General features: G+C 36.8%; 1 protein-coding gene across 1 annotated transcript in view; it reads left to right on the forward strand.

Annotated features, from left to right (window-relative positions):
• Window positions 1-15,100, forward strand: part of MARCHF11 (membrane associated ring-CH-type finger 11) — a 134,419-nt gene that overhangs the window by 92,972 nt on the left and 26,347 nt on the right. Inside the window, exon 3 of the mRNA XM_049769021.1 lies at window positions 7,734-7,926. Within this exon, the coding sequence (XP_049624978.1) occupies window positions 7,734-7,926 (193 nt within the window). The remainder of the gene's footprint in view (window positions 1-7,733; window positions 7,927-15,100) is intronic.

A 15,100-nucleotide genomic window follows, 5' to 3' on the forward strand; every position in this document is an offset into this window, starting at 1 on the left:
TTCTGTGAAAAGCTGCTGGCTGCAGGAGGATTCTCTGGCTCTCCTTGCCCGATCTTTTAAACCCTATCGTTCTTGTCTGTGTGGATTATTACTTGCTGCGGATAAATATTACCAAGGTCTTCCCCCGAAAGGGGACAAGGGGATGGGAAGTAATTTCTCATTCTGGGGACTGTTCTTGGATTCACAAATACCCAGCCAAGATAACGGCGAAGAAACCTTGCACCATTGGAAAAAGATTCAGGGGAAGTCTGTCTCATTATCTATCTCATATATCTACGCCATCATAGTAGGGCCTAGGTCCATAGCCTTTTGCCACCCCTTACACATACATTCACCAAGAACTTTCACCTTGAGATTGCTGGGATTCTTCTCTGTGAGCTGCCAACCATGCCAAATACATCATCTCCACAGACCTGAGACATGGCGGTGAAATCTTAGAAATTCTAGATTTCTAAAAAACACTTTTCAGGTTTTTTTATGGGTTGAGAAAGAAAGTTGGTATGCTGGAAGATGCAGACTCATCATGAAAAGGCAACCATTTGATTCATGGTAACAAGAAGGTATTTTTATAGAGAAAGAGAAGAGGGAGGCATATTTTGAGGAAGGTTGACTATGGGAGCCAAAATAAATAATAAAACCCTTTCATAGGCTGATTGAATGAACAGTTGTTCTTGATCTTCTAAATCTTGTTTAATATAATACTCTCATAACATTGATCTATCTGGGGGAATTATTAACTCTCACCTCTGTTTTTTTGTTGGACATATTTGATTCTAGGCAATTTAATGAAATTGGCTGAATAATGTTAATGCTAAAAGAATGGCCTCTTTTTCTCTTCTGTATCAACTGAGAATTTAAATAGAAAAGGGATAGTTTTCTGAACAAAAGTAAATCAAGTGAGCTAACATAAAAGTGCTGTTATTTTAAGTCTTCTTTAATTTTTGGAGCAATGATGTATAGAACATCTCTACACATCTTCAGTCTAGGAGACTCTACAGTCTTAGGTAATTTTTATTTATGATATTAAGGTACTATTTTTTTGTAATTTTGTTTTCCAACTTGTTACTATTGATATTTAAATGTCATAGATATTTATTGATCTGCTCAAGGCTTTGCCAAATTAACTTCCTAATTCTATTAGACTTTTCTGTAGATTCCCTAAGATCTCTAAGTAATCATATGAACTTCAAATAGAGGCATTTTTATGCTTCTTTCTTTACAATTTTATCTTCCTTTCTCTTTTCCTACCATTCTGTTTTCATTCTCTTTATTTGTCTCTCCCTCTCTCTTTTTCTTTCTGTTCTGTTTCAATTTTCTCCTTTCATTTTTTTCATTAATTAATATAACACAATTTAATATTGAATAGAAATATTGGTGGTAGTCATGTATACTTAATTCTTGGTCTTAGAGGGGAAGCTCCCCTTTTTTCCCACCATTAAGTATGACCCACTTTTAAGTATTTTACAGTTGTCCTTGTCAGGCTAAGCAATTGTTCTGTTCCAATCATATTTGGGAATTTGTCATGTCATTTTAATACCTACTATGTTGATAGGATTTTTTTAATCTTTTTTGTTTTTAGTTTAGTTGTTATGGTCAGCTACATTAATATTTGAATAAACCCTAAATTCCTGAGATGAAACTTCACTCATGCAGCATTATATAGTACTAGTGCTCATTTGCTAATAATTTGCAGAGATTTTTTTCATCTCTACCTAAAAGAAATTTTAAGCATAGATGAAATTTTTTGTATGATGTTGTAAAGTTTTGATGTCAGTTTTGTTAATCTCATAAAATAAGTTAGAAAATATTAATCTTGTATTTCCTAAAAGTTTTTATGTAAGGTTGATATTTTTCTAAATTATTTCTATAATTCTCCTCTAAAATCATCTGATCCTGGAAACATTTGTCACCAGTTGAGTTTTTGATGAAAAATTCAATTTATTTCACTTGGAGATATTCTTAAATTCTATTTTTTCTTAAGTCAGTTTGGTTAGTTACATTTTTTTCAGGGAAGTTGTATCTTACACCTGTGTAATTGTATCAGTTGACATAAGTTGATTATAATAATCATGTACTTTTCCATCTCTAAATCAGTCATTATATTCCTTCTTTCATTTCTTCATTAGTCTTGTTGAAGTTTTAACCAAGTTAATTGGTTTTTTAAGAAATAATTTCATGTTTTCCAATATGTATTGTCTAGAGTGTTTACAAATTTTACCTCCCTTAGGAAAAGAAAATTCCTTTTGCTCAACTTTTATTTCAGCTCTGATAAGTTTATTCATAAAGTAGAGAAGACCCATATCAAATCATGAAATTGCTTATAAAATGCAGTCTATAAATACATCTTTAGAAGGATAGGCATATAACTGACTGAGCCTTGTAATCTGCATGTCAAATTGATTACACATTGACATGTTTTCTGCCAACATTTCAATCCCAACTTCAATGGTTTCATTTAAACACCATCTAAAGATGATTGAAAATAGGTTTTATCTTAATTCATTTTTCTGAAGAGGACACTTCTAAAGAGCAGCTGTTTCTCCAGTGACACTGGTAAGTAACCCCAGCTGTCATAGTCTTGTTATAAATCACTGGGCTACAAATCTATTAGCTTCATCTTCACATCTGGGTTGCCTTGTACAAGCAAAAATGAAACATTATTGTAGAATAAATGAGTGAACCTGCTCTAAAGGAACCTACTTTGGAGTTCAGCCTCATTTCCTAGAAGCGTGTGTTATTGTAGGGAGGAAATTGGGTTCTAAATTGAGAGGGGGTATTAACTCTTTCAAAAAATGAAATGACAGGTCCATCTTTCTAAAAAGCTTCCTGGAAGTCTGATGGAGTGATTGCTTTTCTCAAGTCCTTATCTTTTTGTGTGGAAATGATTTATGTCAGGGAATGGATTTTCAGCCCATTGTGGCTTGAAAAGTCTCTTGACTTTCTCCCCATTTTTATTTTCTGAGAGCAGCAATAAATCTATGTAAGTCAGTTGTTCATAAAAAGTAATCATTTTTGCTATATTTTCACAGTATATCCTGGTAATTATTGGGTTATTTAATCTAATTTCTCATAAAAAATGCCATGTCACTATGTATCCTCACATAAAATGGATCTCCATCTGGGCCATATACAGTTTTTCTTAAGAACTGATCAACCTTTTGGGTGCATTTGTGTATAAAGAGAATTTTAAAATAATTTACAGTGTAAGTTCCTTTCATTTTTTACCTAGTCACTTAAGTTAAAGTAATTGAAAATTTCTTGAAATGGTCTTTTTCAGGGTGACACTAGTAAAGCTCTAGCACAGAGTTTCTAGCCATCTGCTGAGCTGAATTTTGCATCTGTTGACTACATATATCTACAGACACATTTTAAATAGGTGCATACTTTTTTTTCACTTTGACATGTAGAACTTCTCTAGGTAAACACAGAGGAGATAGGAAAGTGGACAGATAGTCAGAAAACAGTATTTGGGAAAGGACATAGACTTTGGAAACAGTTCTGAGTTTAAGCATCTCTCCTCTATTCAAAGGGTGGTTGCCCAAAGCTGGAATTGCATCCAAGAGGCAGATGTTGAGAAAATGATAGGCTGGCTGTCAGATAGATAACAGAAATTAAAAGTAGGACATGATGGATTTCAAGCATCTACCAATGTTGTGTGAATATAAGACGTGGATTCGATTCAGTATCTGTTGGCATGAGACCTGGTTTCCAGTAACAACAGATTGAAAAACTAGCTAGGATCTAAATGAGAAAGAAAGGTGAACTAGAGTTCATTGGTCCAGCAATAGAACTTCAGCTGAGAAGAGGGGCAAGAAGCAAGAGACTCTTTGCAGCCAGTATTTCACACTGAGGAACAGAAGTGCTGCTACACAAAGGGTGCAAATCCAAGAGTATTGGAAGAAAGAAAGTAGATTAGATGAAGTTATGCTGAGGCAGGTCACTCTTTCTTTGCCTCTTTCTGGCTTCTTATCTCACGTCTCCTTTCTTCTTTCCTTCAGAATTATGCCCATCTTTTTCTTCTATCTTTTCTGCAATAGCTTCATGCCAGGTACTGGGAGTCCCTTCTAGGGAGTCCTTTTTTCTGTTTGTCAGGATTATTTTCCTTTCTCTGGGAATATAGACCTTGGATTTCAGTGGGGCAGGGAATGAACCATAACTAGAAGTGGAAAAATATTTGAGGAGACCAGAGAAGACAGTCGTGAAGCTTTGACTGGTAAAATTGCCTTGACATTACCAAGATGACTATATGCAGTTACTTGGTATCATAGCTCTCTAGGTGTATTCTAGACAGTTATTTAAGGATAAAATAATCATGGCCCAGGAAGGATCTAGGTTGCCTTGATGGATATATGGACGTTAGTCTGAAACAGATTACCTTAAGTCAATTGTACAACCATTTATTTTTGTTTCCATTTATTTATCTGTAAAATGGGGTTACTAATGGCACCCCCTCATCCAGTTGTGAGGATTAACTGAGATAATAGATAGCTTCTTAGGAGACTTCCTGGCATACACTGGTTGCACATAAACTCAGGTTGTAATTTTTAGATCGCTCCTTGAGTACTAAATGAGAGAGAACTTCCAGCAAAAGGAGCCAATTGGTCCCACTTGGTCTCTAATAAACTGTAGATAAGTGGATAACTTCCCAGCAAATATAATGAGTCACACCTACTCAAATGTTGTGAAAGAAAGAAATAGCAATTATTTGATAGCCAATCAGGATCCTTGTGACATTACATCATACCCTGGTAAATTTTTCCTATTTTTTAATGTAATAAATAAATCACATTTTAGAGGAAAAATGTGTGTTCAACAATTGACAAGTTTTGTTCAAAGTTCAGGCTATTTTACAAATGGAAATTAAGGCCCCTAGATACCTTTGGTGTAGAAAAAGTAGTTCTGGAGACTCACCTATTTTTACTGCCAAAGCTAATGATCCATTAACAGCTCCTTGAGGCTGATCCCAACAGGTAGCTACCTGCCAGGGTAAGGGCATTGGGGAGGAGGGTTCTGGCTGTGGAAAGCAGCATTATTCTCCTACAGAAAGTGGATCTGTTTTGCATATAATGGTAAAACTAAGAAAGAGCAATATACAGTGGGCAAAGAAATTATCAAGATGTTATTAGCCCAAAGGGAAATCCCAATGCTCATAACCACTTTAATAATGTTGGTTTCAATAATAATCGCTTGTCCTCATTAGCTATTCAGAGAAATGGTGTTCATTTTAAGGTTCATCAGAACATGAAGAACATGCATGCACTTTCAGACACATTTAAATATCTGTGCTGTCAGCAGGGTTAGCTAACACCAGAAATTTCAGGGAGTTCATTATAAATGTTCAGTGGCTTGTCCTTTTAAAACACGCTCCAAAAGTCTAAAATGATTTTATAGATCCATCACAAACAGCACTGTCTAAGTTAATAGTATGTGTCCTAGTGTGTTTTAATCAAGTTGTTCTTTTAGTGCCCTATCTTCCCGACATAGTTTTCAACACGTTTATTCCAAAGTCTCAGGTATTTGAGTGGAAGCTGTTTCAAATTTGATTCCACACAAATAAGTATGAAGCATCGAATTCTTACAAATCTTGTTTGACTAAAGCTTCATCTTCCCAGTCATGCGTTGTAAGACTTTACAACTGTTGTAGACAAATGGATTCTGAGACAGGGTCCACCACAATTTCTTGTGTCCCAGGAGACACCAGAAGCTGCAACCAACTGTTCCCACCTGTTCACCCAAATCCAGCTATCTAGTAAGACCTAACCACATTGACCAGGGCTGGCTTATTGTTCCTGAGATGTCCTGCAGATTGTTTTAGATCGCTTTCCATTTTTCTGAAAATAGTTAAGGAACCTGAGAAATTTAGCTCTCTGAAATCTCCAATGATGGAGGCCAAATATCTCACTCTGGGTTCAGTGAGGACTGCTTTTGTTGAATTGATAGGACCAGAGTGTCTGCAGTATGTATGTAGGAGCTCTGCCCACTTGGACCAGTCCTTTTCTGTGTGCATGGGACGGGGGTGGATTCTGATGGGTCAGACTGGAGGTTGAAAACTTATACTCTGTCTCCCACTCTGGAGCTCCCTAGGGATGATCATGAAGTGGTTGTTCAGTGGATGTCATTTTCTATACTACCAACTAACTTGTATTTAGCAAAATTTTAATAAGCAGCAAAAGACAAAATTTAAATTCTAAATGTTTGAAAAGGATATGTTGAAAATAATGTCCAGGAGTTAGGAAAATGAACAAAAAAGGAGATGCCAAGGCTTGTTGGAAATGGAGCATTAATTCCTTTGTTGTGTAAAATAATAATGACTTAAGATTGACTTGTTGCAAGAGCAAGCACCATTATATTTCTCAATACATGAATCTTCACAATCGAATGACTTGAAGCACTTCTCTTAAAGAGCTCCACCCAACATTATCATTGGGGTTTTGTTCTCAAAAAGAAAAATAAAGTGAATGACTTGAGAATAGCTCTAGCCAGTGAATGTTAATATTTAACATTTTAACAAATGTAGAATTGAATAAGAACCTAGGATATGTAAGATCAGAAGCCTGTTTAAGGCATTATATGTGAATTACTTGCCATCAGGCAGTAAGGATGGAGTGGCTATCTTGCCATTTGGGGATACATAAAGTCAGACTCAAGGTAAGTGAAGGGTTTGAGGAAATGCCAGATTGAGCCCATGGTCCCTGGTGATTGAAGCTCATTTGTTTGTAAAAAGCTCTTTAAATTGTTTTCAGTAATTCTTCTGGCACACCATATGTTGTGACAGTCAGAAGGAACTCTTCTCTCAATGAGCTTGTACAAACTGTTTCGTTGTTTACTGGCAGGTATTAACAATTTTAGCTTTGTTTCTACCCTTATTATGCAAAAGTGAGAACCTGACTAGTTAATTCTCTCAAGTTGATAACACCCTCAAAAGGTTTATTTTTTTTTATCATTTACACTGTAAATCTTCTCAACTATTGATGCTTAGGATGCCCATTTTATCCAAATATTGATACTTCAAATCTCCTATTGAGTTCTGTGTGTGTTTCAAAGAGTTGTGTGTTTTAAAGAGTCTCAATTTGAAACAAATCCTAAATCTTAACAAAAAATTATTTCATGGATTACCCTTTTGATAATTAAGATAGTGATGCCTGCATAGACAATATGTACCAATAATAACATATCATTTTATCATTCCCTTAGAGATTATTCTGTGTTACCTAATGATTTTTGTTTTACGTAACTTATTTTTCGTATTTTCCAATAAAAGAGACAGTTGCATTATTTTTCAGTAGCAAAATGAATTAGAACAAACTAAATTTCCAAATAGAGACATCATTGGTCCTCTTCGGCACGTTTCTCTAGAGTGTATTTAATTTCACGCATGCGTGAGAGATAATAATGAAATTCCCAGGTACTAAATATTTTGTAGCTATTCATGCTATTATCTGGTGTAAAACTAGATCAAACCTGCAGAATGTAGAATTACTGAGAGTAATGAAGTTATGGCATTCATTAATCTTTATCAGCTTGTCTATATACATAATATATGTTGTGTGTATAGATATGAATATATATATATCCATTTAGCCTGGATGAAATGGAATGATCCATTTGGGGATGATCAGATTGAAAAAACAAAAATGTCTAATGAAGAGAAACATGGGGCTGGAAATGTTTTCTTCTTTCTTTTGAAATTCTACACAACACCTTTTTCTTACATGCCTCTGTTTTTCTTTTAGTGGCAAAGCATATCTATAACCCTGGTTGAGAAAGTTCAGATGGTGGCTGTAATCCTAGGATCCCTGTTCTTAATAGCCAGTGTGACCTGGCTTCTCTGGTCAGCCTTCAGCCCCTATGCAGTGTGGCAGAGGAAGGACATCCTTTTCCAAATCTGCTATGGAATGTATGGTTTTATGGATCTAGTGTGCATAGGTAAGACCACGACGTTACACATTAACAAACTGTCGGTAAATCCGTTGCTTGCTAGTTATGCTATTTTTTGCCAAGTTGGATTTGATATAGAATGTGATTCGCATGATCCTGACTCTGCAGTAAATTAATTTTTATGGGCCAGGGGTGGGAATGGGACTGGGGGTTGGATAATGGAGAGGTTTTCACTATCAGATCCCCCCTTTTTTTCTCTAAAAACATATAACAACCATAGTCCCAAGGAGTCTGATGTCCACTTAAGGTCATTGCTCTTCTAATGACAAGGGAAGGCATTGAAGAAATAATTTGGGATGGGCAATTGGCTATTTATTCTTAAGGAATATATGCACATCTCTCCCCCTTTCTGAAGCTGGGAGGGCACTCGGTGATGCCAGTGCAGAGATGGTGTCTCTGGAAAGTAATCTGCATTAGGATTTGGTGACACTGATTTTTTTTGAGGGTTGAAAAGCTCTTTGGAATGTCAGGGGGTTGGGGATGGTTTTATTTGTTTTTTTCTGGTGTGTCTTCACTTAATAAAACAACAACATATAAACAAACTAGAATTGGGTACTGAAAGGTGATAAAAGTAATATGTATGATATCCTTTCACTAACAATAGTGTAAACCACAATGTCTAAAAGAGAGAGAGCGAGCGAGAGAGAGAGAGAGAGAGAGAGAGAGAGAGAGAGAGAGAGAGAGAGAGATCTGCCTAGAGGCAGGCAGGGGAGGGTGGGAGGGAAGCTGAGGGCATTGGTGGTAGGAAATGTGTACTGGGTGAAGGATCATGCACCTTGGTATGACTGTAACTCAATCATGAACAACTTTGTAATCACAGTGTTTAAATAAATTAATTTATATAAAAAAGAAATTATTAAATAGGAGACCAGAAGGATCAAACATTTTCAGTTTAAATAAACTTCACCAAAAAAAGACTATTTGTAGTTTCACCTCTCCACTTGCAGGATCAGAGCCTCCCTAAACACTTCAAGGAAGCAAGACTTGATGCAGGAGGATCTTATGGGAAGTGAACCATGGTGATCAATTGGCACTGGGAGGTGATGATGGGGAGGACTGATGGGGTGCGGAGGAATCTTACTGGTCCTGATGTGGTTTTCAGCTCTGTGGGGTTGTAAAGCCCTTTGGGACATGATTGTAGTTTAGAATTCTCAGAACTCTGGAATTCTCAGAGTATGGTCCCCACACATCTCTCCCTACATCACTCACCCAATTCTTTGGTTAAATACACATTCTTGGGGCCAGAGAGATAGCACAGCTGTAGGGCATTTGCCTTGCACAGCTGACCCAGGACAGACAGTGGTTCGAATCCCGGCATACTATATGGTCTCCCAAACCTGCCAGGGGCGATTTCTCAGTGCAGAACCCCTGAGCACTTCTGCTGGGGTATGACCCAAAAACCAATAAACAAACAAACAAACAAACAAATAAATAAATGCACATTCTTGAGTCCTATCCATCACCTGCTGATCCAGAAAATTCAGGAAGGCTTCACCCCAGCTACATACCATGCTTTATACAAACAAGTCAACCAAGATTCAGGGGTACATGAAAGCTTGGGAGCCACAGGTATGATGGACAGAGGCTAAATTTATCATCAATTTTTCATTTCTAATCCTGGCTATGACTAATTCATTTCACGTTTTTATTCTTATTTTCTGACCTATAAAAACAGGAGTGGTAATCCCTAGCAGACAAGCCTGAATCAATGAAATGATTATGAAAATTGAGTTGATTGGAAGGCGTAGACTAAGGCAATTTGAATAAATCACAATTATTGAGTTAAATTAAATTCCTTAGACTAAAACCTGTGCTCACTACCACCTTAATTTAACCTACAGTTTTCATATCCTCAGTCATTCTATTGTATAAAAGAACCCCATAAAATGGGAAGTTATGATCAGTCCAAACTTCCTCTCATTTTACTGTTTCCTCACTTGCTTGCCACTTGTTAAAGGTGAATAGGAGAGAAACTGATCCTATATCAGGCCAGAGAAAGAGAAGGGGGAAGGAATCGGATAAGCCTTGAATAATATGCATAAAGAGCAGATGTTGCCTGAATAATTGGACTAATCACAAGTACCAGCAATTTGCATTAAATGTCATAATCATGATTCAGCATTTGGAAATTATAAGTCTGTACAAAAGTGATCTCTTCGGTATTGATCTAAATAAAAAACCATTAAATTGTTTGACAAATCCCTTATTTATTCAGAGGTAGTGTTTATCAACACAAATTTTATACAATATGCTAGTTGATGGATATGACAGGAAGAAATATAAAATAGAAAAGCCATTATGTTCCTGAATCATTCTACAGGGAATAAGTCTAGTGGACTTTCTTGATATTATTTTTTTAATAATTTTTATTTTGACCAAAATGAATTATAAATCTTTCACAGTAATATTTTAGGTACATAGTGACATTGAATCAGGGGCATTCCCACCACCAGTATTGTCCTCCCTCCACCCCTTTCCCAGCAGGCATCCCATATCCCCCTTATTTGCCCCCCAGGTTACTAGAATAATTGGTCTTCTCTGGGTCTAGCTTGTAGATTGGGTATTGATTCTGTAGTTGTTGGCTTTGGATTTGGTGTTTTATTATTTTGTTTTTTAAGGCAGCTTATTTACTTATTAATTGATTGGTTTTGGGGCCACATTTGGTGATCTCAGAGGTTACTCTTGGCTCTGTGCTCAGAAATCGCTCCTGGCTAGCTCAGGAGACCATATGGGATGCCAGGAATCAAACTGGGTTTGTCCCAGGTGGGCTGTATGCAATGCAAATGCCTTATTGCTGTGTTATCTCTCTGGCCCCCTTATTATTATTATAGAAGTTAAAAAATTCTTTATTCTCTGTTCAGGAAATTTTAATTACTCAGTGAATTCAGCACTGAGTAATTGAATCTTAAACTGCGATGGTCAGTGTTTCAAATATAAATGTTTAAATTTTTTATTTTAAAGGTACCTATCATGGACTAATAATCTTTAAAGGCTAGATGATATATTTGATATATTTCCCTTTAAAAATTTAGAACTTTCTCATGTTATAAAGCAAGTCTCAGGCATAGAAACCAATAGTCATTTCCTCAGAAATATTCTAAGATGCATCGTAATCTAAGTTTTCAATATTGACAGTACTATTCTTTGCCTTTTAACTTATAGAATCTAAATATCTTTGATCAGTTATTTGCATATTTTGATAAAGAGTAAAAAATTTCAATTGGAGTTTGAAGAGTATAGCTCATGGGTCCTCAAACTTTAAACAGGGGACCAGTTTACTGTCCCTCAGACCACTGAAAGGCACAAACTCTATTTTAAAAAACATATGAACAAATTCTTATGCAATCTGCACATATCTTATTTTGAAGTAAATAAACAAAATGGGAACAAATATTTAAAATGAGGAACAAGTAAAGATAAATAAAAAACTTACCAGTATTTCAATGAGAACTGTAGGTCTGCTTTTGGTGACCTTAGTTTGATGACTCCTGGCCAAGACTGAAAGGAGGAGTCCAGAGACAGAGAGAAGGCCGGTAGTCGGAGTGTGCAGTGCACATCCCATACATGAACACTGCAGGCCCTGGATGAGTCGTTGGTAAGCAGGTCAGGCAGCAGCAGCAAAAACAGTCAGCAGGCAGGATAACTGTCCTTGGTGGGCCACATGTGGGCAATAGGCCATAGCTTGGGGACCATAGTATAGCTAGTAAGAAATTTACCTTCCATGTGGCTCATGTGGGTTTAATCCCCAGTACTGCATTGGTCCTTGGTATCACCAGGAGTGATCCCTGAGCACAGAGCCAACAATAAGCCTGGAAAATTATTGTTGTCAAAACAGAAAACAAAACAAAACAAAACAAAACAAACAAACCAAAATATTTCAAACTGAACAATTTTGTTTATCAACCTGTTTAGGCTTATATGAATGTTATTTTCACCCCCAATAAGCCCCATCTTCCTAAAATTGGGAAATTACTATAATCAAGAAAGAACAGAACAGATGACTCAAAGGACTGGAAGCGCAAAATTCGCATGTGGGGGCCCCAGGTTTGATCCCTGGCACAACATATTCCTCCCAGCACCAGTTGATGTAGGGCTGCTAATTATTCCAGCTGACATTTCAAATTCACTCAAATGGCTGACAATTAATATATGTCTTCTAGTCCCTGTTACAATGAAGAGCAGATTTACAGTTTGAGCATCATTATTTTAGTGTGGTTCAATACTGATTTATTGAGACACAGTGTTAGATGCTGGGAATACAAATCAGAGTTGGTCACTTTGCTGGGAGCTCCCAGCTGTGTTGGATGGAGTAAGTGGGTGATTAGAATTCTGTGAAGTTTGCAGTTTTCAAGGTGGTGGTTGGATAGACATGATAGGGTGCTGTGAGCAGAGAGGAAGGGTTTTAGGCGGGTCCATGGGAACATGAGGCCGCCTCCTTGTCACCCTTAGAAGATGTAAGGTTGGTTGTTGTTCATTCAAAAAGCTTGAAAGGAGCTGAAGGTATTTTCTATTCCTGTTTGTTCAGGCTTTGCAAATTTGTTTAGACCTAAATGAGAAAAAACAATATGGCAGCTTCATAACAGATCTTTAAAAAATTCTGAAAAAATAGAATTAAAAGTATTCCAGAGTTAAAAAAATATGTTATCATCTAATGAGGGTATAGGAAGCTTAGGAAAAGATTATTGAACAGACAATGGAATTCCTCAGGGAAATCAGTTTGCTTATTTCCAGACTTAGAGAATTTGTTGTTTCATGCATTGTTAATTGATATATTTTCCCCAAAGTCAATATTATTATTAATTTATTATTATTTTCTTGTTATCAAAATTTGAATTCTGGGAAGGGACTGGGCACCACTCTTGTTGAAGTTTCTATAATTCCTATCAAGATTGTTGAACAATTTCCTGCAGTGCTAGAGATTTGGTGCCCTAATAGCATCAGGCAGCACTTCACAAAATGCATATTGATCCCACTCCCTGGTGGGTGCTGAAACAATGGGGGGATGGTAAGAACACTGATTGAAATTGGAGAAATGTCCTGTTTATTTGATTAAAGAACAGATATATCCAGGCCTGCACACAGTGTTTTTTTTCTCTGCAAAGAGATTTAGGTTGGATATGTTTGGGAACCTCTGCTATTGGCACTGGCTACAGCTGGCTACTAAACACTTACATGCAAAATGTAGTTAATGAGAATGAGACACTGAATTTGAAATTTATGCTACTTCAGAGCCTGCAGGGCACTATTATCCCTGGACACTGGTCCAGTTAGCCAGGAACAACCAATACGAGATCTTGAGTCTTCTGAGTATTATTTGTGAGAACCTTCCCAAAAATAAATGAAATATATCACTGAGCACATTGGTGGCACAGTATCTTTGCACCAACACCATCAATCTTAATTTTTTTCTGAGATTTAAAATTTTTTTTTACAATTTTTTAAAAAATTTTTTATTAAGACCATTGTCAATTACAAGTCCTTCATAGTTGGATTTCAGGCATACAGTGACAGTGAATCAGAGCCATTCCCACCACCAGTGTTGACCTCCTTCCACCATGCGTTCAAATTCCCAGAATGTATCCCATAACTCCACTCTTAGCCCCCTAACCTACCAGTATAGCAGGGCCATTTTAAATTTAGACTGTTATAGTTAACACCATAAATCTTAACACTAATCATGCTGTTTGCAAAATGATAAAACAATTAATAGGGCCTGGAGAGATAGCACAGCGGCGCTTGCCTTGCAAGCAGCCGATCCAGGACCAAAGGTAGTTGGTTCGAATCCCGGTGTCCCATATGGTCCCCCGTGCCTTCCAGGAGCTATTTCTGAGCAGACAGCCAGGAGTAACCCCTGAGCACCGCTGGGTGTGGCCCAAAAACCAAAAAAAAAAAAAAAAAAACCAACAACAAACAAACAAAAAAAAACAATTAATAAAAATTTACAAGGTAATTTATACTACTTAAATTTGCTTTGATTTAATGTAAATAAATTTAATGTGTGGGTGGTAGCTGTCATATTGGACGACATGGGTTCTCTATGATGGAATGGTCGATGAAAAGAGATGATAGATGGACGAGTTTCATACTATTCATCGATTGTATTTTCTACATGGTAAAGAATCATAGAAATGGGCAAAGTAAAGATGAGTTCAGGAGAATTAAGGGTATCAAGTATACTTATTTGACAAATAAATACTTATCAATATATCGATATATATTGATAAAAAAGTGGGGTAGCCAAGAGATTTTCAGAGATCTATGAAAAGAAGCCAGATTGTATAGAAACAGAAGCCTACAGAGCTATAATTGCATATTGTATTTGGGCAGTGCTCTTAAATATTTAAATAGATGGCATTCAGACTAATTGTGCAGCAGGAAATCTAATATAAAGAGTTGCTATCACTGAAATGTTATAGCCAAAGGACAGTCATTTAGGGAAAAGTAATAACCTAAGCAGGCTTCTCAACAAATTTACACAGTGGACAAAGGAGATTAGCACACCCAGATTGGAGGACAAATTGTATACCCCAAGCTCTGAGCACAATATTCAGTTTTGACTCTGGAACTTGCACAAGTAAGAAATGTCTCCTCAACATCTAGGGTCTGTGGGATTCAGCAGGAAGTGTATGCTGCAATAGATATAGGCTTATTAATGGCCCAAAGACTAAAGGATTAAGAGACGATCTTGAGGACAGGAAGAGTCACTGAATTCTTTGTCTATCTCCAAAGTGAAGACCATGACCAAGTCATTTTGTGTCTGGCCCACCCTGCTGAAAAGTTCCATTTCTTGGAGAAGCTGCACATTAAAATGAATATCACATTAAAATGTGTTAGTGAACATTCCAAAATAGAGGGTGGTTTGGCCTTATCTTATTATCATGGGAAGGGTTTGACTTTTTTTCTGTAATACTGAGAAGGAACCATTTATGGTTACACAATATGATTTACTTTTATTACTTTTTATGTACTTTTATTTTGGGAGAGGGGGATAAGCTATGCTCAGTGTTAGTCAGAGGATGTGTTCAGGGACCATGGGTCTCTGGGGATCAAACCAGGTTGGCTGCATGAAAAGCAAATGCCTTACACCCATGTCTGATCTTCTGGCCACTTACATTTGCTCTTTTTTGGGGGTGTTTGGGTCACACCTAGTGGTGCTCAGGGG

Source organism: Suncus etruscus, chromosome 2 (genome assembly GCF_024139225.1).
Source record: "Suncus etruscus isolate mSunEtr1 chromosome 2, mSunEtr1.pri.cur, whole genome shotgun sequence".
Lineage (NCBI taxonomy): Eukaryota > Metazoa > Chordata > Mammalia > Eulipotyphla > Soricidae > Suncus > Suncus etruscus.